This window comes from Apiospora phragmitis (assembly GCF_038363925.1).
Source record: "Apiospora phragmitis strain CBS 135458 chromosome Unknown utg000002l:1.0-5516284.0:1.0-5523493.0, whole genome shotgun sequence".
NCBI classification, from domain to species: domain Eukaryota; kingdom Fungi; phylum Ascomycota; class Sordariomycetes; order Amphisphaeriales; family Apiosporaceae; genus Apiospora; species Apiospora phragmitis.
This window is the reverse complement of record NW_027117400.1, coordinates 5022159-5049102: the sequence shown is the minus strand read 5'-3', so window position 1 is coordinate 5049102 and position 26944 is coordinate 5022159. Positions and strand designations below refer to the sequence as shown.

Sequence of the window (26944 nt, the reverse complement as noted above, 5' to 3'; positions counted from 1 at the left end):
GTATTCTGATAACAGCAATTCTCGGGCTTGTGGAGCCAACATCTGTGGCAGTGCATTCAGCTGCATTCAATAGCTGCCTGGGCCCTGATGGCCTGATTGTGGCGCTAGCATGTGGAACCAATTGCCTGCACTATCTCTATTTTAGGCGCCTTGCAGCCAACCATCCCACTCTTTGTGCGCCTAGTTTGCTGCAGGGTCGAAGCAAAAATTATTTTCCCTCCGTCCCCCCCGCGACGCTCACTCACTCCTTTGAAAACAAAACCATCAGCAAATTCCTGTGACAGTTCAAGCATCAACCACCATCATCATCATGCCTATCAGTAAGAAAGCCAGAGTGAGTGAACCGCATCTCATCTACTGCGATCGTCCTTGCGCACTGTCGCAATTAAAAAACAGAACCCCCTGAGCTAACCGTCTCTCAGGTGCAACGCGAGCACAAGGCCGCCGAGAAGGCCGGCACGCGCGCCCCGGTCAAGGCCAACGGCCTGCCCGTCAAACCCCCCAAGCCCACATCCATCGTGAGCTTTACCACCTGAAGTGACCCCTATTCGACCTGTTGCAAAGCTGATCCTGCCCCAACCCCCCTTCATCCAGTGCCAAAACTGCCGCAAGGAGATTGTCAACACCAACAAGCTGCAGCTGGAGGTGCACGCGCAAACGCACGACGCCAAGAACTGGCCCAAGGAGAAGTGCTGGCCCAATGACTTCCAGTAAATTCCCGCCCATTGCGGATGGTGTGCCTTTGTCCAGGCCTGAGGAGGCACTGGGGCGCTAGCGAAGAGGGCGGTCAATCGGGACACCGCCTATCTGGAGACGTTCGCTGCTGTCTCGACCTTGATTGATTGCTGGCGAGAAGGAGACCCAACCCCGGGGAGGTGCGACAGCGCCTTCTTTCAATACAAGTACAGACTCAGTATTTAGTATAGGGGAAATGAGATATGACTAAACCAAAACATTAAATTACGAACTGATTCACAGCCCAATACGGGCCTCCCGTTCTCCTACCCCGACCGGTTATCGTAACCCGTGTCACTTCTTGCTCTCCGCGTACTTGGACGTCGGCCGCGTCCACGATTGCTCCAGTCAGCACCACCACGCTCGGGGCCTGCCGGATATCGAAGACAGGAAACGCCACTCCGCCTTTCCGCAGCAGTCAGTTGCGCAACCATCACCGCCACCAAGGAGTCCTGCACGGAGATTCGAAGGGGCACTTGAGTATACCCGCGTTGCTTGCCGTGATCATCAGTGCCCGTGCCAGACGAGTCGTCAGAGCTGTGAGGACATCGCCTCAAAGAAGCGGTCGTTTGGCCCACATCCGAACTGACGCTCCAGGGGATCAGGGAAGAGGGGGCGGGGCTTTGGTAGTTGTAGTGAACGTGCTCGCATCCTTTCTCTCCGCTCGGCATCCGAGGAAGAACACCTTGAGGCCTTGTTCAGTACGGGCATGATAAAATTTGATCCCAGGTTCAGGTGGACAACTCAAAGGGTTTCGGGGTCTGGGCTGACGACGGGAACTCGATATCCATTATCCCCGCGACTATATGTTCGGACTCGCCCACAGTTGTGGAGCATGCGGGGTTCGTAGGGAGGGAGGTCGGGCGGTCCGGAGGCGTCGTACACACCTAGGATGAATCCCGTCTCATACCTTGCCGTCAACTAATTGTGCCAAATTTGGTCTTCAATATCGCAAATAAAATATGTTAGAGATATTGTCGGAAATGGGGGGTCTCCCCCGCTTATGTACATGTAGCTAATTGGAGAGTCTATTCATGGGGGCCTTTGCCCTTCAGTAGGTAGCCTTAAGCTTTACTCTATCCCGCTAACTCAGGGGGTTTCTGTAACTTTTCCATTCCAAGAAGAGCTTCATTCTCACTGCCCGCACCGAATTGCCGAACTTAACGACGGCAAATGCATTGATGCACATGTCGAGGGTGGTGGGCAGTCGACGCGATCGGTTTTGCTGGATTGGGCAATGCACTGATCAAGGCAGTGTCGGCGAAGTCGGGCGGCCAGTGATGCAACCGAGTGGAGCAAACTGCACCTTCCCTCCTGTCTTTGACGCACCTTCCTCTGATCATCCTCCTAGAAGTCTGCCTTGCGAGGCAGTCAGATAGGCAACACAGCGCTTGCAGAGCCAGCCTGATGCTTCTTGGATCGCAGTCTCCGTGCCATCGGGGTTTAGTTAAATTGATGCCTGAAAGCCCCAACTGGGTACGACTTATTTTCTTCCTCCACAATCTACTGCATAGTTTGTCTCGGTCTTCTCAGTTCAATTGCCCGTCTCTATACGTCTCGAATCATGGCTGACCCCTTCAGCATCACCACTGGCGTCGCGGGCCTAATCGGACTGGGAATGCAGATAGCAAGTGGAGTAGCAAAGCTTAGGGATGCCTGCAAGCTATCTGAAGGGATTCCGGACGTGGTCAAATCATTGGCTGTCGATATTGATTTCATTCAGAGGTATATTGACAGGCTGGCCCTTCCGAAGTCCATTAATGTCCTCGACGTGACATACTGCAACAGCCGTCTGCAAGCTGTGGCAGAAGCATTCGACCGCCTTCCTCAGCCGAAGAACGACGATTCAAAGACTAGCAAGGTGAAGACGTCAGTGGCTAAGCTAGGAAGGATGAGGTATTGCAAAGACGACCTCGACTCCATCAAGGCTCTGGTCAATGATGCTAAGCTGAGTCTTGTCATGTTGTAAGTTTTCCGCACACCATCCTATAATTATGACGCGGAGACTCATTGATTCGAACTAGAGCTGTCTCTCCGGAAGTGCGATACGATGTTTCACTCGTACCTCCTGCCTCTTCTCAAGGTCTTCTGCCCGAGGGAGAGTCTAGTGATCACGACCACAACAGCCAACAAACTTGCGTATTGGGCACCAGAGTTATCCCATTGAAGAGCCGGAAGTTCAAAGAGACCTACTCGATCAGTTATTACCGACAACGGCGGCGTCCGGTAAACTGCGTTAAAAGGAGCTGCCCTTGTCGATGTCACACAAAAGGAACGCTGAAGAGCCGTTTCTGGAGCTTCGAGTACACGCCACTCTCCATGGTCCTCGAAGACTGTGACTTTCCAAATTGCAATGGTCGACATTACAGTGTGTCTCTCCGTGTGGCGCTCTCACAGCTTGGGCTCCCATGGGCCCTGGCACTGGGCTTCAACTTTGCAAAATGGGCTACCAGTTACTCGATGTATCCCGTTTTAACCCCGCAGGCAACTGTTCGCTTCACATCGCCCGGCTTCAGATTACTCTTTGAAATTAGCCACGGCGAGGTTGAATTAGCGGAAGGAATCAGGAAGTTCACCGAGATGTACGATCAGGATCGCAGCATGAAACATCACGTTAACCCTGCGGGACGGGGTTATATCGAGGCAAGTAACGAATCCAACCAGTTTGATAATAGCATCATAGGCTGATCAGAAACTCCAGGAACTTCTAAGGTATCCCTCTGAAGGACGTATTGAATTCGACAACGTTACGGCACTGCTCGACCTGTTCATTGATAAATTCGAGATAAAACAAGGTTGGAATGATATCGCGTATGTATTGAGTAACTACCTGGGCATTCACCGGTTGCACTGCGGATGATAGGACGTATGAAACTAACGAACAGAACTGGTGAAGTATCCTCTACAGTTCTGCGCATTGGATTGGAGAGGCCCCTCACATGGCAATCTTTGGGGAGCTTCTTAATCATGGATTCGATTCAAGCGAAATGGGTAGTCCCGAGCCAAAGAAGTGGCCGAAACCATGTGACCCGAACTGGATATCGGAGGAGTTAACACAGGACCCATTCTTCACCAAGTTGCTTTCTATGCTGCTTGTGTCGGATCCAGGTACATTCCTCCATCAAATTGCTGCTCTCAAGTCAACTGCAAGCCTAACACGAGCCAGAGTTTGGGGGTACCTCCCCCCTCGGGTATGATGTTCTCCATCAACCGGACAAGGCAAAGAAACGACTCAGTAACGGTCCTGTTGACTTTACTAATCAACGCAATTTCTTGGGACAGACACCACTCCACCTGGCAGCCGCCGAGCAGGAGGGTTTGGTGCTACCCTTGCTGGAAGCTGGCCACAGTGTCGACGCTAGAGACATATACGGCATAACCCCGCTGATGTACACTGCTGCACTTGGAAACACAGGGGCGGCAAAGATACTGATCTCTGACGGAGCCGATATGTTTGCTGTTGACGAGCTTCGAGAGAGGGACTTTCTGCGGTTTGCCCTAGCTCGCTGCCGCTACAGGTATGCTCTGGATATCGCCCATCACGTCCAGAAAGTGATATATCCAGAATCGACAAAGGCAGCTGGTTCGTATTTCGCAAAATCGATATTACTCATGGGATTGGTCCAGGACAACTCTCGTGAAGACTGCGACCCGAGTTATATCGAAGAGCTAATGAACCTGGTTGACGATGTCAACTTCAAGTTTCGCGACTCAGACCAGGATGAAGAAGATAATCACCTTCTGCACTATCTATGGACAGTGGATCAAGCTAAAGCCATTGAAATTCATGGCTTCACGGACATCAACTACAAGAATAGCAAAGGCGTGACAGCACTTATGAAAATAGCCTACAGCGGGAGGCATCACGTAGTCAGATATTATCTGACACTTGGAGCAGATATCAACGCCGAAGACTGTAACGGCTGGAGCGCCTTGTCCCATGCCCTACAGGGCTGGGTCTTCCGCAGAGAGATTCTTCGTGACCTGGACGAAATGGATTATATTGGGACCATCAGCTTGTTCATCAATGCAGGCGCAAATGTGGAATCTCAAAACAAATTCGACTGTTCTTGCACTCTGCAGGGTTGCTCGCCTATCTCGTTACTAGCATCCCATTTTGCAGAAGACCGTCGGGACTGGAGTTTTGAAAACCCTTTCCACACAATAGAATGGCTTGCCGTCCTGGAAGAAATCGGGAAAGACGACCAGGCCAGGATTACGCTATTACATTTGCTGCGACGCGCTCGATTCTACAAACTGCAGTTGACGCACACCTGCTGTCGTAAATTCCGGACAACGGGATCCCGTATTTCGCTTTTCCGAGTAACGTATCCTACAAGCGAATGTCCTACACAAGCGAATGTCCCACTTTCATAAATTTCCTTATAGCCTTAACCTTTCTTTATATTCTTTTACGTCCGAAAATGCCACAACTTTAGAAAGAGAGTGATATAATTCTAGCGCTTTAAGCGTTTTAAGAAGACTCAACTTTAAACGTACGAAAGGCTACATTAATTTATTACGTCTTATCGAAAACCTTACAGCGTAAACGAAATAGCTAACTTATACGACGCGAAATACCTACGAATTCTCGAAAGCTTTTAAATTCCGAAAAAAATGCGATTATTTAATATATTATTAATTTAAATACGCGATCGTTTTTTCCCCGGCTAAATAATATAAAAGATATAGCGAATCGATTATTTAGTTTACGTAACGCGGAACGCGTCGGCGTTAATTAAGCCTTTAATTTTATATAATAATAACTAGATTTCCGGACGCGTTTTAACCAAAGAATCGATTATTAAAAAGTCTTTTATAAAGATCCCGACGCGTATCGCGCGTAATTTACCCTCGTACGGAATATAATTTATAAATACGGGATCTAAGAGGAGGATATTTATAACTTTAACGAGACCGGCTTTCTTATAGGCTAAATCTCGTCCGAAATAATCGTAACCACCTCCGATCGATACGGAAGGCCTAAAGTAATATAGTAAAGGAACCGGGAATAGGTTATAATTATCTAGGGCGTCGGATTATACGGTTACGCCATCCCTCCGTATATTATTTTTGCTGGGAAAACACACCTTTTTTCTTAGTACGAAAATAGCCTATTATTAAAGGATTAAGTGATCGTAGTTACTAAAAATAGCTAGATTATAAATAAAAGAAGCGAGGACTAGATTTGATACTTTAATTAATATATTAAGTTTTATACGAAGGGTCGTTATCGCCTCTTAGTTTTAGACGGCCACGAAAGTTATTACTTAATAACTTTTAAGCTTTATTATAAAAAAAACTTAATTATTATACTTTATATACTTTCTTATTCGTTATATAAACTCTAACTTTTTAATATCGGTTATTTTTATATATTAAAAAAGGCGTACGGGAAAGAAATTAAATATTTTATACGGGCGTATATTATTTATATTTTAAAGGAAGACTTCCTATTAGCGTTTTTAAAAACGTTCTAAACGATTTTCATTATTTCGAATATACGAGAAGGCTTTCGAGGGATAGGACTTATCCTGTACAATCCGGAATATATTATTTTATAGTTAGATATAAAGCTACATACTTTAACACCTTTAAGGACGTTTTTCGGCCTACCTCTTCCTTAAGAATTAAAAACTTTAAATAACCCGATTAAGGCCTAATTTTAAACCGAATATATTCGAAACCATATTATACGGTATTAAAATAACTCTCCGACATCTATTTTAATTAGTTTTAACTAAATCGTAAAAGTTATAACGTATATTATATACCGAGTTACTTTTTTAAAAAGTAAGAACGTAATACTTCGAAAAGTAAATAAAATACTTAATTAACGCCGCCGTATAAAAAAAACGATTATAAAATAAAGGATCACTTCGTATATAAGCTAAAAAAAACCTATAGTTTTAAAGGGACGTTAATAAATAGTTATAAAACGAATCGCGTCGAAAGAGTGGTTATATAAAGACGTTTAGGATACGCTTATAACGCTATAAAATCTGCGGAGAGCCCGGGCATAATACGCGCACTTATTAAAATAATATAGAAATATCTAAAGATAAGGATTCCGATTAATTTTAATATTTTAAATACGTTGTAATAAAATTAACTTATATTTTATTAAAAAGGGTGTAAAAGAATGAGACATTCGCTTGTGTGGGACATTCGCTTGTAGGATACGTTAACCGAGATGAGCCGGGAAGAGCACGAGAGAATCAACCGCAAACAAGAAGAGAAACGCCTCCTACTTGAGTCCGACTGTTCAGATATCGTCCACTTGAGCTTGGGCGAGCTGAGGTGCCAATGGCAGCAGCCACTTTTCGAGCTCTGGAACCTGTACCTGGAACAGAATGGTCTCGCAAGCTGGACCTCCGCAATGAGAAATCGTTACGAAGCTAGACCGCCATGCAAACCTGTAAGCTAAAGCACCCCTCCACGGACCACCCCTTCGCGGATTAGAAAACTTACCAAACATACCTTTTTAATTCAAAGTCATTTTTATAGTTAAAATTAGTTAAGATGTACTATTTTCTAGTATTTTTAATAATAATATAATCCTTTATTTTCGTTTTATCGTTTTTTATTCCCTCTGTATTGTTCTGCGGCTTACTTAGTACCTTAACGTCGATAAATTCGTCCTTAAATATGATTTTATTTTTTAGCCTCCGCTTAGCCCGTCGTATATTAATTATATAAATAAATCGCTATCCCGGTACGATTTTTATTTTTTAACGTATTTTAATAATTTTTTTACGAAGTTTAGCTTAAAAATAATTAATTTATTTATTAAGGGCCTTATTAATTTTACGAATAAAGAGTTTTTTAAAAAAGAGGTTAAAATAAGGTTTATAGCGGTTAATTTTCAATTATTATTTCTTAATATTTAATTATTAAAAGGTGTTTTAATAGGCGTTAAGGTTAATTCGACGATAAAATCGAGCGTTAATTCTTTATTAATTATTAAGGGTAGCTTTAAACGTAGTTAAGCAACACTTTTATTTTTTAAGATAATATATTTCGATAATAAAGGTTTTAATCGATCCCGCGGATAAATCCTAGCTATTTTTTAAATATTTTAAATCGTCGAAAGAGTTAAAACGTTAATCTTAGCCTAGCGGTATACCTTTAATATATTTAATTTAATAGGTTTAAATTTAAAGACCGCGTTTAAGTATACTTTTAAAAGAATTCTTAGCTTTTTTTTAATAGCTTAAAGACCCTTATATTTAAAACTTATACGATATAATTATAATATAGCTCGTAAAAAACGAGCTATATTTTATTAATAAAATAAAGTTATAAAAAATCTTTATTTATATATAAATTATAGCCGTTATAAATTAAAACGACTTATTTATTATAATAACGAGATCGAATATAAGGAATAAAGATATCTTAAATCTAATCTAATGTTATAAGATTATTAGTCTACCCTTTAAGCGATACTTTAAACCGCTAGTTATCTTAAAGATGGCCATCTTAGTTTAGAAACTACTAGCTTTAGACGTCGGCCCCTTTAAAAATAACTAGCGGCGGGAGGGCTACCCTATTACAGCCTATATATTTTAAGGTAGTAATCTATTCCCCTTTTTCGACGTCTTTTTTAAAGGCTAGATAGCTAGTAGCTTTAATAACTACTTAGTGGTTACCGTTAACGCTTTAGCCGATACTTATTTCGTTAATATTATAAAAGCGTTTAAAAACGATATTAATTAACTTCGAGGTATTAAATTTATTAAAAAAACGTTAATATTAGCGACAGTTACTTTATTAACGCGGCTATAATTAATTATTTTAAACCTAGTGGTTTTAACGAACTCGTTTTTAGTTAAAAATCGAGTATATTAACGTTACCTTAGCGTATAAGACGCCTCGAAAGCGTTAGCGCAAAGCCTAGTTTAGTCTAGCCGATAGCTTAATTTATTAATTAAGTCTTAAAAAATAATAATAATACCTACTAGTTTTTATTTAACTCTTATCGCGTCGGTATACTAGCTAGGCGCCGTATGATATAAGATCGGTCGGTATTTTATATACGGACGGCTTCGCGAACACTTAGTCCGAGCTTTACGTTATATATAATAGCTTACGCGCGTTTTTAAATATTAAATAACGATATAAAGAAATAATTAAAAAAACGAATAAAATAATAATAGTATATATAATTAAAAAGTAAAGGTAGTAAAAGAAATCTATATTATTATTTAAAGGTTTAACGCGTTTATAAAGCGAAACGCGGTAGTCTGTAAAGGGGTGGTCCGTGGAAGGGTGCTTTAGCTTATATATAATTTTGCCCCATCGTTATACCAGGCCTAATATAGCGTAGAAGAGAACTAACCCATTAGTATATTATAACTTTCGAGATGATACTATAGGAAGAAATTTTATATTCTTAGTAACTAATTATAAAGATAATGTATTGCATCCATTTTTAGACCTTATCGGATACGCATCTTCGTTAGAGAAACAATTCATAATGCGTTAAGACCGGGAAGAAATGGCAAGGTTACAGAAATGGTACGAGCGCCGGCTGATCTGGGTCCTCGAGGTCTCCGAGGTTATGGAGATTCTATTAGAGTGTATCGTTCGGGACATGCGCAGTCTTCTTGCTGAAGACTGGGACGTAGGTCAGAGGGCCGGAGAGCTTGTACAGCATTTTGTGAACTCGGGGATCTCGCTACGGGCCTCCGGGAAGACTAAATAAAAGGAACGGACTGAGCCTGGAGGAATTCTTTTCGGAGGAACTAAAGGAGGGGAAGTCATTCTTTTCGGTGGAACTGAAGGAGGGGGAAGTCAGCTCCGGCAGAGACCGGGGTCATCAGTCACAGCCTACTTCTTACCTGCAACAGAGTGATCAAGATGGCAAGCTGACGTGCTCGAAGTTTGCTCTTCTGCTACTTCTGGCCATTGGCGATGTAAGCAGAATCGTGAAGTACCCATACCTACTCCTATGTGATCCGAAGGAATTATGGCGCCTATTTCTCAGAGGCCGGTACTTCGGCAAATTTCGCAGTCTCATAGCCGCACAAGTTGCGAGACTATCATGATTAACGAGACCAACCTCACCGAAAGCTCTGGTGGAATCACCGTTCCCATCACCTACTCGGACTTGAAGAACGGTACTTATGTGGTTATTTATTATACAACTGCTTGATTGGTTGTTACATAATTACCGCTGACTCCGAGCCACAGCGCCTGACACTTGTCTCTTTTTCCGCGGTCTTTTTCTTCTGCTGGAAGACGGTGAGCACGAGCCGAGCGACCTGGTGGTAGCCCTCTCTCGGAGGTGGACGCCGGGATGGTTGTCCCCTCGCTTCGCGCGGTGTGCAACAGTCCTAGCCTGCGCTACGGAAACCGGTGGGTGTCGTCACAGTCTACCCATGACGTTGCATACGTGCACGGGGGTCTTCTTCTCTCTATTCCTATGTAGCTAACGTGCTATTATGTTGCCAGATGATGTGGCCTCGGGGGTCCACAGAAGACCCGCACCACGAAGAAGACTTTGCACAGCTACCTCAAGGAAGGGATCGGCATGCGCAAACTGCCGCAGACACTGGTGGATGCCGTCAGAGTCTGTCGGCGACTCGACATTCCCTACTTGTGGGTTGATGCTCTATGCATCGTTCAAGATGACTCAGAGGATCTCAAGCGAGAGCTTCTCATTATGCCGGAGATCTACCAGCAAGGTTACCTGACCATATTTGCGTCAAGGGCTGATAGTGTACACGATGGGTTTCTTGACGAGAAGGCTTATACTTATCATAAGTTCCCCCTACAAAGGTATGATACAGCTCTCCCAGCACCTTTTTCGATCTGTGCTGTAGCAATGGGGTTAAACCATACGCTCGCTCACCCATCAACTCGGAATTAGATAAAGTACCGGTCTAAGGACGGGCGGACAGGCCATGCGTTACTGCTGGAGAACGACCTCGTAGTAACGCGGCGTTTACTATCAACCCCAAACCATGAATGGGCCTGGATGTTTCAGGAAGCTTTGCTGTCTCCGCGAAAACTGTGTTACTCCAAGAATATTATGCACTGGTACTGCAGATCCGCTCAGAAGTTTGACGGCAATTGGAAGAAGGACAAGCTGTATGACCACGATAGGTCGGAGCCATCGTTGCTGGTAATGAAACTCTCGCCTCTGTCCTCTCTCTCTCTCTCTCTCTCTCTAATTACACCCATGTTTCTTCTTTTCCGCCCTATCAGGTCAACCAAACTGATGGACCGTTACTTACCTTACAGATGCAGATGCACCGATTCCGTGTGTCCCGGGACGGCCTATGCCGGCTTTGGAGCCAATTGTACAACACTACAGCAACCGTGCCGTGACGAACTCTTCGGACAAGCTGACGGCCCTGTCCGCCATTACCAAGACCATCGCGGACTGCACCGGGTACACCTATCTGGCCGGCCTCTTCAAGGAGAACTTGCCCCTGCAGCTCTGCTGGGTGGCCGACGAGGGGCGGCCAAAGCCGAGACCCAAACAATACCGGGCCCCTTCGTGGTGAGTACTTGCTTAGTGAGAGAGAGTGCCCTTATAGGGTGGTGTCTTTTTTTCCCTCCCTATCTTGGAGCAAAGCGACCACTGACAGCTCAAAAAATCGAAAACAAAATCAGGTCGCGGGCCGCCGTCGATGCCAGCATCCGTTTCATGGGCAACTGGTGGACCCGCATGGGAACCGAGACCCAAGACGGACGCTTCGGCACGGTCCAAGGCTGGGACGACGAGGCCGACGGCATCGTCGACGTGCTCTCCGCCCACGTGATGCCCACGTCGCCGGGCACGGAGTGCTTCAGCATCCAGTCGGGCCTGTTGGAGCTCCGCGGCGCCCTGCGCCGGATCGAGCACGAGGTGAATCTGGGCGACGGGACGGGGCAGACGGTCCTCGACGGCTGCGACGTGCGGTGCATGGCCGACGCGTGGGAAGACGACTGGCCCAGTCAGGAGAGCATCTTCTTCGACGACCCTCCCGCCGCCGAATCATCGACGACTGCTGATGCTGCTGCTGCTGCTCTCCTCGGCAAAAATGTCGCCGTAGGCCCCGACGACGAGGACGCCTACTACAAGCGAATCGGCTCCTGTCGTTGGTCTAATCTGGAGCGGCACATGTTCGACTGCAAGGCCGCGGATCTGCCCGGTTGGGACGTTCAGACGATTACGGTCATCTGATTATTCCCGAGCTGGTTATTAATAGCGGATGCGACTAGGGGTTAGTGAAGGGTTCCGCTACGCATCTCACGTCCACTGGCGATTTATGTATTAGATGGAAGACAGAAGCTGTATTGCCTGCCAATGGGTACCTTTCAGATTCCAACGACACATGAACGTGCTTGAATCTTGCACACGAAATGGTAGATCTTTCTTGGGTATTGTCACTCCACCTGTTCCGACCTAAAGACTCGAGTACTACAGATACCTGCCTTGGCGAATGCCAGTTCATCGATACCATACCGTGACAGGATGATCGCTCACGCTCAAACGTACGAGGTCCCCTCCGGTGCCCAACCCGCGATCCAAGCCACAGCGAATATCAGAATCCACCTGAATGGAAGATTAGCGCCAACGGGCATTACCAAAACAAGACAATAAAACCTCGGCGAGAAGGAAGTACTCACATTCCATACCAGCTTACCAGGAAGCCCACCCTGGATTTGTAGACGAAAACTGTGGCGATCATGATGATGTGGACAGCGGCAGAGCCGATCAAGAAGAAATCAAAATGCCACCGGCCCTGTAAGATTTCCATCTTGTCAGCTTATCCCATGCATATTATTCAACTGCAGTCCAAGTTTAACACATTGGCTGAAAAACAAACATGTCCCAAAACTCGACCCCTCATCAGGGGCCTTGGTGAGTCGGCCTAAAACGGAAAGAGAAGGCACAGACAAACAAGCACACTCACCACCAGCGCCCCCATCACCCGCCGCTCGCCCACCGCGTCCCCGATGCGAGCGAGGCACCACGCGATGAAGAAGAAACCGAGGACGGCAATAATAACATTAATAACGAAACTGCCGATCTGGAACCCGACGAACAGGAAGACGAGCGAGAAGACGGCCAGGGCCGTCCGCGTCGCGAGCGTGATCCACATGCAGACGCGGTGCAGCAGCGCGGCCCCGTCGCCGCCCGTGTCGAGCGTCCACGAGGCCCAGTCGAAGGGCCAGCAGAAGCGCGCGTTCGGGCAGTTGCGCTGCTGCCACGAGACGCCCTGGCCGGCGGGCCGCGGCGGGAGACTGCTGGTGCTGCGGCCGCCGCTGGTCGGGTAGTCGTGGATGTTGCGCACGTTCCCGGGCATGCCGCTTGAGGGATGCTGCCGTTGTGTTGGCGGATCCTCGACGTCGGCGGGGATGAGGTCTTTGTGGACGGGCTGCGACTTGAGGCCGAGGTACTTGGCCATGGTTGTTTGGAGGCTAGGACTCTTCCTGGCTTTCTCAAAGCAAACCCACTGGCAGGCTGATGGATGTTTGGGGAAAGAAGAAACTAGGTTAGTGGCGGCTAGCTGATCTTGCGTGGAAAAGCTGTCATATTTCCCTGTCGCCCGGTGCTAGAAAAGAATGAAACGATTGACGGCTGTCCTACATGAAAAGAGGCTGGGCGGGCGCGAACCATTTTGGAGGACTTTCGAAGGATTCGCGGCACAGTCTGACAGGCAACCAGGTGGGTGTTTTGCATGTCAGATTACTGTACCCCCCGTAAGTTAGGTTGGTCGATGTTTCAGCAGCCGGACCTGCATATTGTGCAGACTGGCAGGGTCCCTAGGCGTCTTGGGCGTTCGTCCTAGGCGTGCTGAGCCGCTATAAGCTCGCCCGGGAGCTGCTCCTAGCAGCTCAGCCTCCCGCGCAAGCAGAGTCATCTATTTTTAGCCAATATGGGGGCCGCTTGTTTAAACACCTAGATCCGCCCCCGCTACATGTCACGATATATGATCAAATCTATGGGGACAGTGTGGTTCATAATAAGCGTTCCCCCACATCGAACGAAAAACTCGGCTGGCGTCATCTCTCGGTCTTGACTTGTTGTTACGGCATGTAGAGCTAAGCGGCTATTCGGCTGCAACCTAAAGCCGCCAGCTTCAAATGTTCGCTGAGGCTGGAAGTCGGTGAGCTCGATACCTCACACCTTTCCTGTAAGCCACAGAACCAATTCCCGTATGGACGTGACTTTGAGCACGGCGCGTTCCTTGAACGAACCGGCGAGTGTCTGGCCGTAGAAATCCGTCAATTTCGAAGTGTCGTCATCAGAAGAGGCCCCGTCCGCATCGAGAAGTACGGGGTCCCAACCCGCATTCATGGCCCCGACAACGTCCTTGGCGTGCTCGTCGCCGACATATACCTTCTGCCAGGCCTTGGTATCCGCTTCGGCTGCCGCGGTGCTTTTCCCCTCGCGAGCGGCGACGACCTGGGCCAGCATGTGTTCGGCCGACTCGAAGATGCGCTTATCCGGCTTCTCGACGCCGACGTCGTACGACATGCAATGAAAGTCGATGTCGTAGTCTGCTGTCCGGAACATCTTTCCACCGTCGTCGACCTCGCTGATCTGGGTGCCGTAGCGCAGGGGACTGACGTTGAGGCCGAACGACGAGAGGATGCTGGGAACGCGGTCATCTGAATTGGTCACGACGCCGATGACGATCTGGCCGAACCGCATCTCGCTACTTTGCTGCTTCAGCGCCCTCAACGTAGATACCAGGCCTGGCTCGACATCGTAGCCTTCTTTGGATGCGAAGCGATGCAAGAGTTTGGGGGCTAGATCCGTAGGGAGAGCTTGGCCGTCCCGGATCAGAGGTGTGAAAGTATTACGGATTACCTGTAGGTCGGGTCAACAACAGGTAGGTAGGTGGCGGTGCCCATGGCCAATCAACCCTGGTTGTACACAGCTGAATGGCGATTGGACTTGTGCGGAGGAACCTACATTGGTCCACCATTTGGTTGCGCCGAGCCCAGTCGCTTTTCCGTAGTTGGGGTTCCGTTTGGACTCGTCCTTGATCGCTGTCTTGAGAGTTGATTGAAGTTCGTTGTCAGTGAAGTCCGTGAAGCCGCATTGCCGCGCACCTTCGGCGTACTGCAGAGCGACTGTGTGTTTGGGCTTGAACAAAGTCCCGAAGGCATCGAAGCATAAGAGAAGATTTGACTTTGCTTTCGCCATTTTCCACCCCGATTGGACTGATGCTGAGGCCGGTCAGGGGTTTGCGGTCAATTCGATCTTATCGGGTTGCGCCCCATGACACTGCGCTCGGAAGCGAAATAGCACGTGACGTCATTAACGGTGGGTCGGTTTGAGCGAAACAGCCCATTGAGTATATGTTGAAAGGTGACCTATCTCGTACATCCCGGGCTGACTTAACTTGCAAACTGGTCTTTGGACCAACTACGGTTACATGTAGGGATTCAAGAATTTCTTGCGAGAGACTCGGCATAATCATGCAGTGTAACCCGCCGTGCCATCCGTATTATTCATCCCATAATCCTCCTAGGCCCTATTTCGCTTCGTAGCGCGCGCCGTGTTGTCCCCAGCGTCTGACTTACGCTTCCTCTGCTGCTTTGGCCCCGTCTTACCGCCGTCCCGCCCTTGACCTTGTGCCAAGGAAAGATCTTGTCGGCCTTCTTCTGGTCAAAGAACGGCGCCAGGCCGAGCGCCTCGCGCCGGCGGAAGAACTCCCAGCAGAGCGCGTACGCCTGGCTCTGCTCGCCGGCCCCGGGGCCCGGCCTTCTCGAGGAAGCCGATGAGCTGGGCCCGCTCGAGCCCGCACGCGCGGCGGAACTTGTCCAGGTCCCACAGTCCAGGTTTGGTCACGAAGCGCTTGACGAGGGCCCGGACCTGGTCGCAGTCGTAGTTTATCTCGGTGTAGAAGGGCACGGGCAGGGCCTTCTTCTCCTGGGGCAGGGGGTCCTGGGACCGGGGATTAAATACTGAGTGCCGGATCGGATCGAGGTCGCCGTAGTTGCGACGGTGCCCGCTCGGGTGGGGCGTCATGTTGATGTCCGCGTCGATGTGGTCCAGCGCCTCCTCCTGCTTCTCCATGTTGGCGGCCTCGCCCATGTTCTTGATGGAAGAGTGCTCGTTGGCAATCTTCATGATTTTGGACAGCTTCTGCAGGTGCTGCTGCGCCTCCTGCTTCCGGCAGCGTTCCCGCCATTCGCGGCCGGTCCACATCTGGACCCCGCCCGTGTACCGCACCTCGCTCTTGCGGATGATGTCCGCGTAGACGGCGATCTCGCCGTCGTTCAGGTCGGAGAAGACTCGGCGCCGCGCTTCCGGCGCCTGGTCTTGGGGCATGCGCTCGTTGGTGAAGCTCATGAGGCGGTCCCGCAGATAGTGATTGGGTACGTCCTCCAGAGTGTGGTCTCGGCCAAGCCGGCCGCCGTGCACTTGCCAGTCGCCTTTACCGGCGCTCATGGTAGCGGACTTCTTGGGGTCGTCATTGGCATCCTCGTATATGACGTCGACCACGCACTTAGCCACCTTGGATTCGTCCACTCCAGGTGCGGCTGTGAGGTCCTCGACGAGCTGAGAATTGGACTTGCGCGAGTCTGGTGGCTGCGGGTATCGCTTGTCAGCGCGTGGCGAGTTCGAGCACCATAGGGAGCGTAGAGGAAGGTAGGGCTTGCCAATAACGAGGCCGAGAAGTGTGTGGATGGTCTCATGCTTGCGGGCGGTGGTAGGTCTGTAAGGCTTCGGCCGGTTTATCTTGCACGCCTTACTCCTTGGTGGCGCATTTACTTTCTGGCGCCGGATTGGCTTGGGCTGATTTACTCGGTAGACATCAATCATTAATGGCGCCATAGGGGGAAGTGTACAGATGTTTGTTTGGTATGGTTTTATCAAGGCATACTTGTTTATACTGCAATCATTGCGGATACTATCGTGATGCGCAAAAGAGGCAAATGAGGTGATGCACGCAATCCGTCAATGCTTAGGTTGACAGCTTCTCTTTTTGTTCACTCCGCAGTCCAGATGCATTTACGGCTCATAACCCGAAACTACATCACTGCAGTGATGTCAATATCTCCAGGATATCTACCCGGGCATGTAGATCATTATGCTTTGGAAGTAAACAATCGCGTTACAGAGCGCGTGCTAGGGTGGCCGAAGTTCGGATGGGCCTTACGTCACAAACGTCACAGGCGTCGCCGCGCTCAAGCCACCCCCAAAACTGCCCATAGTTTACACTCCAAGATACATCCATCTAAACGACGAATACCATTGACATTGTCTTCAGTAACTTTTGATCATCAGTGAAGCTCATCGAGTTGCAATAAAATGAACATGCGACCGTCTTCCAATACGTGACTCGGCCAAGAAACCCCTATGATCTCAGGCAGGAGCAACTAAGATCTCGATCACCGCGGATCTACAATCCAGCAAATGACCAAAGTGCAGATAATCTTGGCGCAGCAAACACGGAGTCGCATCGTCCAATAATGAAATGCCATGCTAACTCGGCCCTCTTCTTCCTGCTCAGCCAACCTGCGCAATGACACTGGGAGAATGCTCGAACCTCTCTATGCTCTTCTGAGCCTTCTCCTCCCGAGTACTCCCGCCGCCATGCGCCTTGAATAGATTAGGCGACACCTCTTCGGCGCCCATATTCTTCGCCGACGAGTCCTTCGAAGGCCGACCCTGCTGCTGCTGCTGCTGCTGCTGCTGCTGCTGCCGGGGCTGCCGCTTCAAAAACACCTCGTGGTAGTCCCCCGCCAGCGCGAAGTGGTGCGTCTCGATGTCCTCGAACCCGTAGCGCCGGTACCGCGCCGCCGCCATCGGGCTCGACTGCACGTAGGCCTCGGTCCCCTCGGCGTCGGCCCGCTCGAGCCCCCACTGTATGAGGGGCCGCGCGACTCCCCGCCCCCAAGCCCGCCGCCGCACGCCGATGAAGGCCAGGTGCCAGTGCGGGCGGTGGCCCATGTGCTCGCGCTGCTTGCGCTCCATGACTTCGAAGAACTGCTGCGCGAGCGCCTGGTCCGCTTTCGGGGACGTGGCGGGGGCTGGCTGGGGTGGGGAGTAGGGCTCGGGTCGGGGGGCGGCCCATTCGACGTACCCGAGGACCGCGTCCTTGTCGTTGTCCTTCTGGTCGGCGGTAATGTCGGTAGATGCGGGCTCAGGCTGCTCTGTCACGACGAACATGTGGACGTCGGGTTCCGCTATGCTGTACGTGAAGGTGTCGAAGATCTCGGCCTGCGCGAGGGCCGAGGAGCGAGGGAAGATGCGGCTCGAGATGGGGTCCTCCGAGAAGGCGTCGAAGAAGACATCGCACAGCGCCGGGATGTCGGCCGCGGTCGCCTCGCGCATGTGGAACGCCATTGAAACTTGATTTCGTCCGAATGAACGACGGCCCTGTTGTATGTCGAAAGTTGGGGAGTAGCGGTGACGAGTATGATGTTTCGAAACAGTAAAGCCGTGGGATGGTCTTCTTGGTGGTTGGGATGTTTCGATGTTAGTAACGAATTGTCCCCTTTTAAGTAAGCTTGGCTGTGGATAGAGTTGTTTGTACTTCACTAACAGTCTCGCCAGGTAGCGAAGCGGCGAGGGTTTATACATTTTTTTTGGTTTTCGGATAGCAGCTGACTCGGGGGGCTCAATGCTGATTATCATATGCCATTATCCAATTTCCTAAGTTCTGACGCGACATCAGCCGCGGCTTCGCGGGTTGCCGATAGATAGGCCTCGTTGGTATGAGACGATCAATCGGGATGTGGAGCGAGGTCCCGGAGGTAAGGGACTCTCGGGCTGCGGTCCTCGGGTAGACCAGCCCCGCGGTCTCCATGGCCGCAATGCCCCAATCCCCGACAGTAGACCTTCTGGTTGCAATTAAAGGAACTAAATTATTAGTCTTATCCTTCTGGTTGGATTCCAGGCAGCTGGGACCAAAGCAGGCGGAATCTAGTCACGGACGATCCCCATACCTGCTCACGCCTTACGGCGGTCTGCCGAGACGATGGGATGGAGGCGCCATGGAAGCCTTCTCGACGCTTTCCTTCCTAACCTGGTGAACTAGCCGCACGTCGAACTTTATTAAACTTCTTCTGACAGGTCGGACCCTGACCATCAACCTGACTCGTATATACATACATCGTCCAACTCCAGGCCTGTTTCGTGGTGGAGATCATTAGTGGATGCCGATTGGTAGCTCCCCTCAAATCTCAGGGTCCTCGGGCTCCGAGCCAGTGCCCTATTGGAGGCGATGGACCCATCCGGTTATACCTCATTGGCTCCCGAGGGGGTTGCATGGTGCATACCAATGTGTCACGCCGGTATTTCATTCATTGGGCTCCACTCCCCGTATGGCGATAGAGTGAGTGAGAGGGGATAATTCCCGACCCCCCCATGGCTTTGTTTGCCCTTTTGCTGATATCCTCCTGTGTAATCACAGGTCATTTCTACTACCGGTCCTTTTTTTGTGGCAACATGTTCTCCTATTCCTTGGCCAACAGGACGAAGCTGGTACCTCACGTCGAGGTCACTCGTAGTCATGATCCGTCGCTCGAGGGCCTCTACACGAGTCAAGAAGGCCTCGCCTTCCACACACCACCCGACACGGATTCTTTCCAATACGCCTTGTCCTCCGAGCCTATTCGTGAGGAGAAGGCGGAGGAGTTGACAAAGTCCAACACGGCCACCATGGTGGTCAGGAAAACCAGCAGCAATTCATCCGGAGATCTCACGACTGCTCCACCTCCACCACAGGCCAAGAAGAAGAAGAAGTACACCCGGGCCTTCAGCCATCGGTCCAGCACCGGCTGCATGACTTGGTAAGTGTGGCCCTTGCATCCAGCTGCAAGACGGATACTTGGCTAACATGTGGTACCGTACAGCAGGTAACAAGATCCCTCCTCCCAACTGACCACTCAACGTATGTTAATAAACAAATGTGCTTCTTCGCTAACAACGCACATCTCTCGGCACATGCAGAATCCGCCACAAAAAGTGTGACGAAGAGAGACCCACATGCCGTCGCTGCGCCGCGGCCAATGTGGTATGCGACGGCTATCCCTCGGCCCAACCGCCGTCGTCCAAGGAGGCTGGCGGCTCCGCCCCCACCTACACAGGCGGTGGCGAGATCTACTACCCCCATCTCCAGCAGCAGCCCAGGTAGCAGCAGTATCAGTAGTCGGAGCAGCCCGTCGCGGCGGAATAGCAGCACAACTACTCCACTCTTCAGCATCAACCCCATAGTCTTCGAGTCCGCCACCGAGGGCCGCTACTTCCACCACTTCCGCGTCTGCACCCGCCACGGGCTAGCCGACTCGGCCGGCCTACTGGACTTCTGGGACGCCTACGCGCTCCCCATCGCGCACCAGGAGGGCTACCTGCGGCAGACGATCGCGGCCGTCGGCGCCGCGCACCAGCTCTTCGTCATACGGTCGTACACGGCGTTCGGCAACTCGTCGAGCACTAGCTGTCGGGACACCGAGCAGGAGAATGCCGCGATGCAGCAGTACAACCGGGCCATCTCCAGCCTGGTGAAGGCCATGTCGTCGCCCAACTCGGTCGCGTCCTCCCACGGCGCGCTCCTCTGCTGTCTGATGTTTGTGACCTTCGAGAGCCTGCTGGGGCGGTACTCGGAGTCCATCAGGCACATCCTGTCGGGCTTCCAGCTCCTGGCCTCCCTGGACGCCGCCGGCAAGATCCGCGACCCCGGCTTCTGGCAGCAGACGTACGACATGTTCGCCCGTCTGGGGCTCGAGTTCTCGGCCTTCATGGACGCGCCGCTGACGCCGGCCCTGCCGAGCAACACCCCGGCCGCACTGCTAGCCGAAGCTGAGGCCGAGCAGCCGTTCGGCGACCTGAACGAGGCCATGTACTCGCTCCGGACGCTGGACATCGGCCACTTCCTCGCGCTCCACGAGGCTGAGCAGCAGCACCTGCTCCGCACCGCGCGGCCCCCGACGCCGGACGACAAGATGGTCCGCGCGGACCCGTACGCGCAGGGCCTGCCGCGCGGCACCTCGCGCTCGCCCGTCTCATCCCACTCCACCATTAGCGGCACCAACAACACCGTCACGACCACGACGACGACGCAGTTCGGCCACCTCTGGGAGGAGCACTGGAACGACCGGTTCTACGCGTGGAACCGGCGCTTCGAGCTGACGGCCCAGAAGCTACCTGAGGAAAAGGACCGGTCGGACCGCGACCGCGGCATGCTGGCCCGCCTGCGCCTGCAGCAGAGCTTCTGGGAGATGGCCGTCGAGCTGTCCCAGAACGGCGGCGACGCCAGCGGCGTGTCGCGCGACACGTGCGAGCGTTGCCTTCAGCGGGCGGAGCGGCTGGCGGCGCCGTTCCTCGCGGCGGGGCGCCCCACCTTCTCGCTCGACGGCGACCTCATCTCGGACCTGTCGTTCATCATCAGCGTGTGCCGGGACCCGTCCCAACAGGCGCGCGCCCTGAAATTGTTGCGCGCGCTCAACCGCCGCGAGGGCATCTGGGACAGCCGCGAGATCGCCGAGATGCACGAGTGCTCGATCGAGCTGGGGGTCACGCAGCTGTGGGAGAGCGAGGACGAGGGCGGGCTCGGATGCTCGGTGCCGGAGTTTATGCGCTCGCTGGCGCGCATGTCGCAGCGAGCGTATACGCCGCGCGCGGCGCTCGTGTCCATGGCGGAGTTTAGGGGGGGCAGTAGTGCTAGCAGCAGCGGCAGTGCGGGGGCGTCGTCTGCTCTTGACGACGGCGAAGAGATGTACACTATAACCACTTGAAGGAAACCAGACGCATTTTACCCCCTGAGCGAGGCGCCATGTTCTGCAATTGTCATGATGCGGCGCTTAATCCAACCACTTGATAGTCATGGATCAAGGCAAGAAGAATTCAAGTACAGACATCTACTTCACAACAACCTTGCTAAGTCAGAAGTCACATACCATCTTGCTTGAAACAGTGTTAAATATCTCGTCACCATCGCTAGTGTTGAAAATGCGAGCTACGACGAAGAAGAATCGCCCAGCAAAGAAGTATATACAAGAAACTCGTCCCACATTCCCATCTGCCCTCTCTCCCCAGCACTAAAAGCCCTCCACCTCACATGCCATCCTTGAGCATAGCGTTGACCAGGAGCACGTTGCGGTCCGCATTGGTCTCGCTCCACTCATTGTCGTAGTTGAGCCCGTACGGCCAAAAGTGCGAGCCGCCACAGTTGATTTTCGCCGCCTGCCCGTCCCAGCTCCTGAGCAGCGGCAGCGCGGTCGCCCAGTCGCCCGAGGCGCACTTGCGGTCGAACGCGGCCGTCTGGCCCACGCCCAGCGTGTGCGACACCTCGTGCAGCGCCGTGCGCTCGTTCATGTAGGCGCGGTCGCTGCCGAACCGCAGGTCGCCGTTGTAGTTGGCCTCGGCCGTCGGGACGCCCGGCGTGTAGTACACGCGGATCTGTTTCGAGGCGGACCCCAAGCGGGCGTGCCGCGCGGCGGCCGCCGTCATGGCTTTCTCGATTCGGCTGTAGGCGTCGGACTGGTCCCGAGGTCGGGTTGCCGGCCTTTTCGAGGGTCCAGTTGATGGCGCCTTCGGCGACGGCTAGGCAGGCGGCGGCGGTGGCGAGGAGGGAGAGCTTCATTTTTGTTGGTGGTGGTGGTGGCGACGACGGGGTATATGATTGGACTTTGGTGTAGGTAATAGTGGGAGGTTAACGGTGATGCTTGTCACTGGAAGACGCAGCGAGTAGTCAAGCAACGCGGTTGCGAGTTCAAGAGGGGGAGAGAGAATAGGACAGTAATGACCAAATAACTTCTTGTTAATCTACACGAAATAATTTCGATAAACTTCCACGAGAACACTAGGGGAGCGAGTACTCGCCAGTTTATGTACATGAACGCTGAACCCTGATCGACCTCCTTCCTATCATGGACCGCGAGATCTCCGGGTCTATGTGCCGACCAGGGTAATGGTGCACAGATCTCACGCATTTAAACACCTAATCTACACAGAATCACTACGACATGCGGCAGTTGAATGGCCATATTAGGGGAGGTCATATACAAGTACGGGTAAAATGACATTGTGATGGCCTCTGGCTGGTGGGAATTTGTCCGTTGACCGTCTTGGGGATGCTACCGTACGACACGCCGGACGCTGCTTGGCGCATGAATGGCTCCGCCCCGACTTGCCCGTTCGGGCAACCAGCATCCGCTGTTTATTTGAGCAAGGAGGTCGCAGCCAGCGTGCAAGGGGCACCGTATCGTCACATTTCAATTCGGAACAGCGCCTGCTTGCCCTGCCGTTGTCACCTTCTTCAAACATGGCAGGATCCCGAGATGAGAGCGATAGTGACATCAGTTCAGAAACGAAGGCATGATAACACTATCAGTACGATCCAGATAGTTGGCTTTGATGTTTTTGAGGAAGGACTGTAGGATAGACATGCAATTATTCGATTGCATACATGTTGGTAGTACAATCGATCATGTGCTGAAGTTCCAGTTTTTAGTCTTCAATACGATCTACCTTGGCACAACAATCTGTACCGGGATCGCCATGAGAACCGCATGTGTACTCCGTATGTATGCACAGATTTAAAGGTAAGCGAGGCTGGCTGACATGTCATCCAATCATGCGTCGAGCCAGGGGTTGCAACTGCCTGCCTTGTGTGTTTAGGTGGCAGCCCCGGGAGATATGTATGACGCGGAAAGCCGTGCCGAGCCCATTGGCGATAGTGGCCTGTCGGGTCAGAGCTCCCAAGCCCTGCGGCGCAGAAAGCGGCGGCGTCCCGGCCAGTAGCCACCTCTTTGAAATCGAGCGCAGAAACGGCTGACAAGCTGACAAGCCGTCCCTGACATCTATGCCTGAGAAACGACGTTAACGCATTCCTATCCGAATAGAATCTTGACTTGTTTGGTAGCAGGAGGACGTCGTTGTCTAGTTCCTGCTTCGCCAACATGTTGGTCATGGGCTGCTTACCAGGCAGCAATTGGTCATTTTCGAAGAGCGTCCCCAGAACTGCGTGATCGTGGGTATTTGCAAACTGCATCCAAATCAATACTCTCCGAATGACCAAGCAGGTGCGAGACAGCCAGCTTGCCTTGGGTTTTCACTGCGCGGTAAACTTGTTCCATCTTCGTTATCATCACCAACATCAAACTTGCATCCGTGAGGAAGAACAAAACGCCTTCGTCTTCATATTCAGCAGGGGGCCTGCACCTGTGTATGTTCCATGATCCGACCGCGTAGGGCCAAATTCCTATGCGTACATGCTCCTCTCAATACACATTACAACATATAATCGTAAAATCCACGTATCCAACAGATATCGTATACATCGTATAGCGGATTCCTCATTCCCTTCCCGAGCCAGAGCCAGAGCCGAGTGTTTCTAGCCACCCCTCTGGAACAGCTTGGGGATGTTGCCCTCGACGATGCGCATGCGGTTCATCTGCTCGAGGCGGTCCTCGGCCTCCTCCATCTGCTCGTGCTTCTTGAAGTGGGCGATGTCCTCGGGTGGGTGAGGTCCTCCATGGTGGTGTCGTCGCCGTGGTACTTCTCCCAGTGGTGGATCTCGTACTCGTACTCGTCGTCGCCGTGGTGGCCGGGGCCGTGCCCATGTCGGGCAGCGTCTTGCCCGCGCCGATGAAGTCGACGAACTCGGCCCGCGACACGAACCCGTCGCTGTCCGCGTCCATCAGGCTCGCCACCTCGTGCGCGATGTCGGCCTTGCGGTGCGCCGGCACCGCCGCGTTCGACTCGTCCATCAGGCCGTACGTCCGCTGGATCTCCTCGTGCTCCCAGTGCCCGTCGGCGTCGAAGTCGTGCAGCGCGAAGAAGGAGGAGGCGTCGAAGTCGGCGATGTGGTGTTCCTCTGAAGAAAAAAAAATAGTAAGCATGTTAGCAACGGCAGTGTTTGATGGCAATGGGACACAGCAGTTGTTTCGGGGTTTGTTGTAGCAAGCAATTCAGCCAGACAAGCTGCTTTGCATGTGAAAGCGAGTGGAACTGAGCAAACCAGGAAGAGAGAAATACGTACCGGCCATATGTTTGGTCATCCAATCGGCCTTTTCGTCGACCATGGGCTTTTGCGAACCGCCATGATCACCGTGTGCCAGAGCTCCGCCGAGCAAGCTCAGCGTCACTAATATTGTTGATCGCATTTTCGTGTGTGTCGGGGTGTTCAAGGAATTAAAAGAAAAAGGTCAATTGTCGCCCTAAGTGGTCGATGATGGACTCGAGGATATGTGATGTGAGGTAAATAATAGATAATGACAAAAGGCTTGTTTCGTTTCGGGTTGCGAAAAGTCGGGTTTGGTTTTGGAGATTCCCGTCAGCAGCTCCAGATCCCAGCCCAGATTGGCATTTCGACATGACAAGGGGGATCGACAACGCTGCAGGTTTAGCTTGCCGTTGCCGGGCAGGGGAGTGGATGACGCTAATCCTGTCGTGGTCTGGCTTCCATGCCTCGACATCTGTCAGGTATCATCGATTGAATTGATGATTTGGTCTTATCTTTTGAGAACCGAGGCGCAAAAGTTGCTTGCAAATTCAATTGACGCTTAAGAAATCGCAGTCTCAGAGAACAACCTACATATTCAATTATTTTTTGACTGTCCGACAGCTCGAGTTGTTTCACTTATAGGAATTGAATTCGGGAGGCTGATGCTCAGTGACCCACTGACGTCAGGTTTGTGCGGCGCCAATGCTGTAGCGGGAACTCTGCTGACAGCCGCCCGGAGCAACGTCCAAAACCCACCTTAAACCGACTTCAAGCGAACTCGACTCTCGACCGGACCGCGACGCTACACGGCAGCACTCGACATCGATCTTGAGCCACCACCACCACCATGTCCCGCACTCTGGAGACGACGCTCCTCTCGCTCGTGCCGACCTACCCCTCCGCCTCTTCTCTGCCCCGTCCGCTCGTCGACCTGGCCTCCAGCCTCCTGACCCAGTCGCGCCACAATGCCAGCACCCTCAAGGCCGAGGAGGAGGTCGCGCGCGAGCACGCATGCGCCCATCTTGCCTGCGAACGCTTGAAGACAAGTCTAGACCTGCCACCCATCCAGGCACGCCCGCCGGTACCACCGCGTATATACAAGAGATTGTACACCCATCTCGATCACATCCTGCCTGCGAACACTGTCGGCAAGAGCGGACGGGTCCGGACGCCGAGCAGCAAGCTCCGAGAAGCCCAGCAGGGGGGCGGCCTGTTTGGCAGCACGGGAGGCGGCTCCATTGAGCGAACGCACAACAGAGGCACGCCCTCCAAGGAAACCTCGCTGGCGCAGTTTCGGTCGAGGACAGACGGCACGCCGACCAAATCGTCGGCCAAAAAGGGCATCGTGACGCCGGCCAAGCGGAAAGCCGATGGCGACCGCGACGTACTGCCCCCCTGGATCCGCCCCACCATACAGTTCCTGTGCACCCAGATGAACCAGAGCCGTATCGGCCGGATCATCCTGGCCGGCATGGAGACGATCGTGCTGCCCCGCGGCCGACGCACCACGGACGAGTGGGTGAACTCGAACCTCACGCCGCTCCTGGCCGGCATCGCCTTCCTGACGGTGTGGCAGATCATCTCCCTGGAGACGGAGGAGACGGACCTGAAGGCGTATGCCAAGGCCCGCGATCAGGTGCTCAAGACCGTCCTGAAGGCGCGCGATGTCGTCGAGGTGAAGGGGGTCGAGGACGAAGACGCGGCGTGGGAGGGCTGGTCCGACATCAAGACCAAGGATATAGACAAGACGGTGGAGAAGGGGACCAAGAGCGGCTGGCAGGAGTCAGGCTGGTTCGGCAGCATACGGGACATGGTGGACGCCTGTGGCACCGGCAAGGGGAACAAGGGGGCGTCGAATTCTGAAGACGGCGGCGGTGAGGATGAAGTTGACGACGAGGTCATGGACCGGATGCAGATGCAGAGGGGAGACAGCATGTTCCAGGGCCGCTGGGTCATGACGGACCGCAAGCGGGAGGAGTACCGTCATTGGAAGGAAGATATCATGGTGAGGATCGAGGAGATCCAGAGGGAGCAAGAGTACGAAATGGATGTGGATGAAGCAGCGTAATGATACCCCCATAGACCCGAGCCATACGTTAGACCGAGCAATAATGCATTCGATATCTCTGGTTATGTCACTATTCGTTACTTTTTCTTCGCAGCCACATCAGATCCCATGTTCGGATGATCAAGGAAGTATCTACATGCCCAACATGATTGTTGCTGTCTCAAGCCCATGTGAAGGGATTGTGTAGTCACCCTGGCCCTCAGGCCCCTCCTCGTACTGGCTGCGTCCCCTA

At 52.0% G+C, this 26944-nt stretch overlaps 12 protein-coding genes across 12 annotated transcripts; 6 read left to right on the top strand and 6 right to left on the bottom strand.

The window, feature by feature from the left end:
- Positions 1-310: 310 nt before the first annotated feature.
- On the top strand, positions 311-714 carry PG994_002346 (uncharacterized protein; the record flags this gene model as incomplete). Its single annotated transcript, XM_066853755.1, has 3 exons — positions 311-334; positions 423-518; positions 595-714. 3 exons carry the CDS (start codon positions 311-313, stop codon positions 712-714), a joined length of 240 nt encoding a protein of 79 aa, XP_066721896.1.
- A 1585-nt stretch (positions 715-2299) lies between these two features.
- PG994_002345 (uncharacterized protein) lies at positions 2300-4843 on the top strand (the record flags this gene model as incomplete). Its single annotated transcript, XM_066853754.1, has 7 exons — positions 2300-2700; positions 2760-2961; positions 3019-3382; positions 3462-3546; positions 3632-3843; positions 3902-4754; positions 4819-4843. The coding sequence occupies 7 exons, from the start codon at positions 2300-2302 to the stop codon at positions 4841-4843; spliced, it is 2142 nt and encodes a 713-aa protein (XP_066721895.1).
- Positions 4844-9235: 4392 nt separating this feature from the next.
- PG994_002344 (uncharacterized protein) lies at positions 9236-9442 on the top strand (the record flags this gene model as incomplete). The annotated part of the gene is made up of 1 exon (XM_066853753.1): positions 9236-9442. The coding sequence occupies one exon, from the start codon at positions 9236-9238 to the stop codon at positions 9440-9442; it is 207 nt and encodes a 68-aa protein (XP_066721894.1).
- Positions 9443-9781: 339 nt separating this feature from the next.
- Positions 9782-11911, top strand: PG994_002343 (HET-domain-containing protein; the record flags this gene model as incomplete). Its single annotated transcript, XM_066853752.1, is given in 7 exon segments — positions 9782-9868; positions 10217-10518; positions 10530-10569; positions 10616-10845; positions 10948-10967; positions 10984-11245; positions 11359-11911. 7 exon segments carry the CDS (start codon positions 9782-9784, stop codon positions 11909-11911), a joined length of 1494 nt encoding a protein of 497 aa, XP_066721893.1.
- Positions 11912-12178: 267 nt separating this feature from the next.
- On the bottom strand, positions 12179-13139 carry PG994_002342 (uncharacterized protein; the record flags this gene model as incomplete). The annotated part of the gene is made up of 3 exons (XM_066853751.1): positions 12179-12283; positions 12375-12473; positions 12645-13139. 3 exons carry the CDS (start codon positions 13137-13139, stop codon positions 12179-12181), a joined length of 699 nt encoding a protein of 232 aa, XP_066721892.1.
- Positions 13140-13855: 716 nt separating this feature from the next.
- Positions 13856-14887, bottom strand: PG994_002341 (uncharacterized protein; the record flags this gene model as incomplete). Its single annotated transcript, XM_066853750.1, has 2 exons — positions 13856-14548; positions 14654-14887. 2 exons carry the CDS (start codon positions 14885-14887, stop codon positions 13856-13858), a joined length of 927 nt encoding a protein of 308 aa, XP_066721891.1.
- Positions 14888-15211: 324 nt separating this feature from the next.
- On the bottom strand, positions 15212-16525 carry PG994_002340 (uncharacterized protein; the record flags this gene model as incomplete). The annotated part of the gene is given in 3 exon segments (XM_066853749.1): positions 15212-15262; positions 15298-15396; positions 15416-16525. 3 exon segments carry the CDS (start codon positions 16523-16525, stop codon positions 15212-15214), a joined length of 1260 nt encoding a protein of 419 aa, XP_066721890.1.
- A 675-nt stretch (positions 16526-17200) lies between these two features.
- On the bottom strand, positions 17201-18040 carry PG994_002339 (uncharacterized protein; the record flags this gene model as incomplete). Its single annotated transcript, XM_066853748.1, has 1 exon — positions 17201-18040. One exon carries the CDS (start codon positions 18038-18040, stop codon positions 17201-17203), a length of 840 nt encoding a protein of 279 aa, XP_066721889.1.
- A 1104-nt stretch (positions 18041-19144) lies between these two features.
- On the top strand, positions 19145-21432 carry PG994_002338 (uncharacterized protein; the record flags this gene model as incomplete). Its single annotated transcript, XM_066853747.1, has 2 exons — positions 19145-19488; positions 19824-21432. 2 exons carry the CDS (start codon positions 19145-19147, stop codon positions 21430-21432), a joined length of 1953 nt encoding a protein of 650 aa, XP_066721888.1.
- A 319-nt stretch (positions 21433-21751) lies between these two features.
- PG994_002337 (uncharacterized protein) lies at positions 21752-22280 on the bottom strand (the record flags this gene model as incomplete). Its single annotated transcript, XM_066853746.1, has 2 exons — positions 21752-22153; positions 22179-22280. 2 exons carry the CDS (start codon positions 22278-22280, stop codon positions 21752-21754), a joined length of 504 nt encoding a protein of 167 aa, XP_066721887.1.
- Positions 22281-24032: 1752 nt separating this feature from the next.
- On the bottom strand, positions 24033-24804 carry PG994_002336 (calcium-binding protein; the record flags this gene model as incomplete). The annotated part of the gene is made up of 3 exons (XM_066853745.1): positions 24033-24169; positions 24222-24515; positions 24681-24804. 3 exons carry the CDS (start codon positions 24802-24804, stop codon positions 24033-24035), a joined length of 555 nt encoding a protein of 184 aa, XP_066721886.1.
- Positions 24805-25491: 687 nt separating this feature from the next.
- PG994_002335 (origin recognition complex subunit 6) lies at positions 25492-26712 on the top strand (the record flags this gene model as incomplete). Its single annotated transcript, XM_066853744.1, has 1 exon — positions 25492-26712. One exon carries the CDS (start codon positions 25492-25494, stop codon positions 26710-26712), a length of 1221 nt encoding a protein of 406 aa, XP_066721885.1.
- Between the last annotated feature and the right edge of the window lie 232 nt (positions 26713-26944).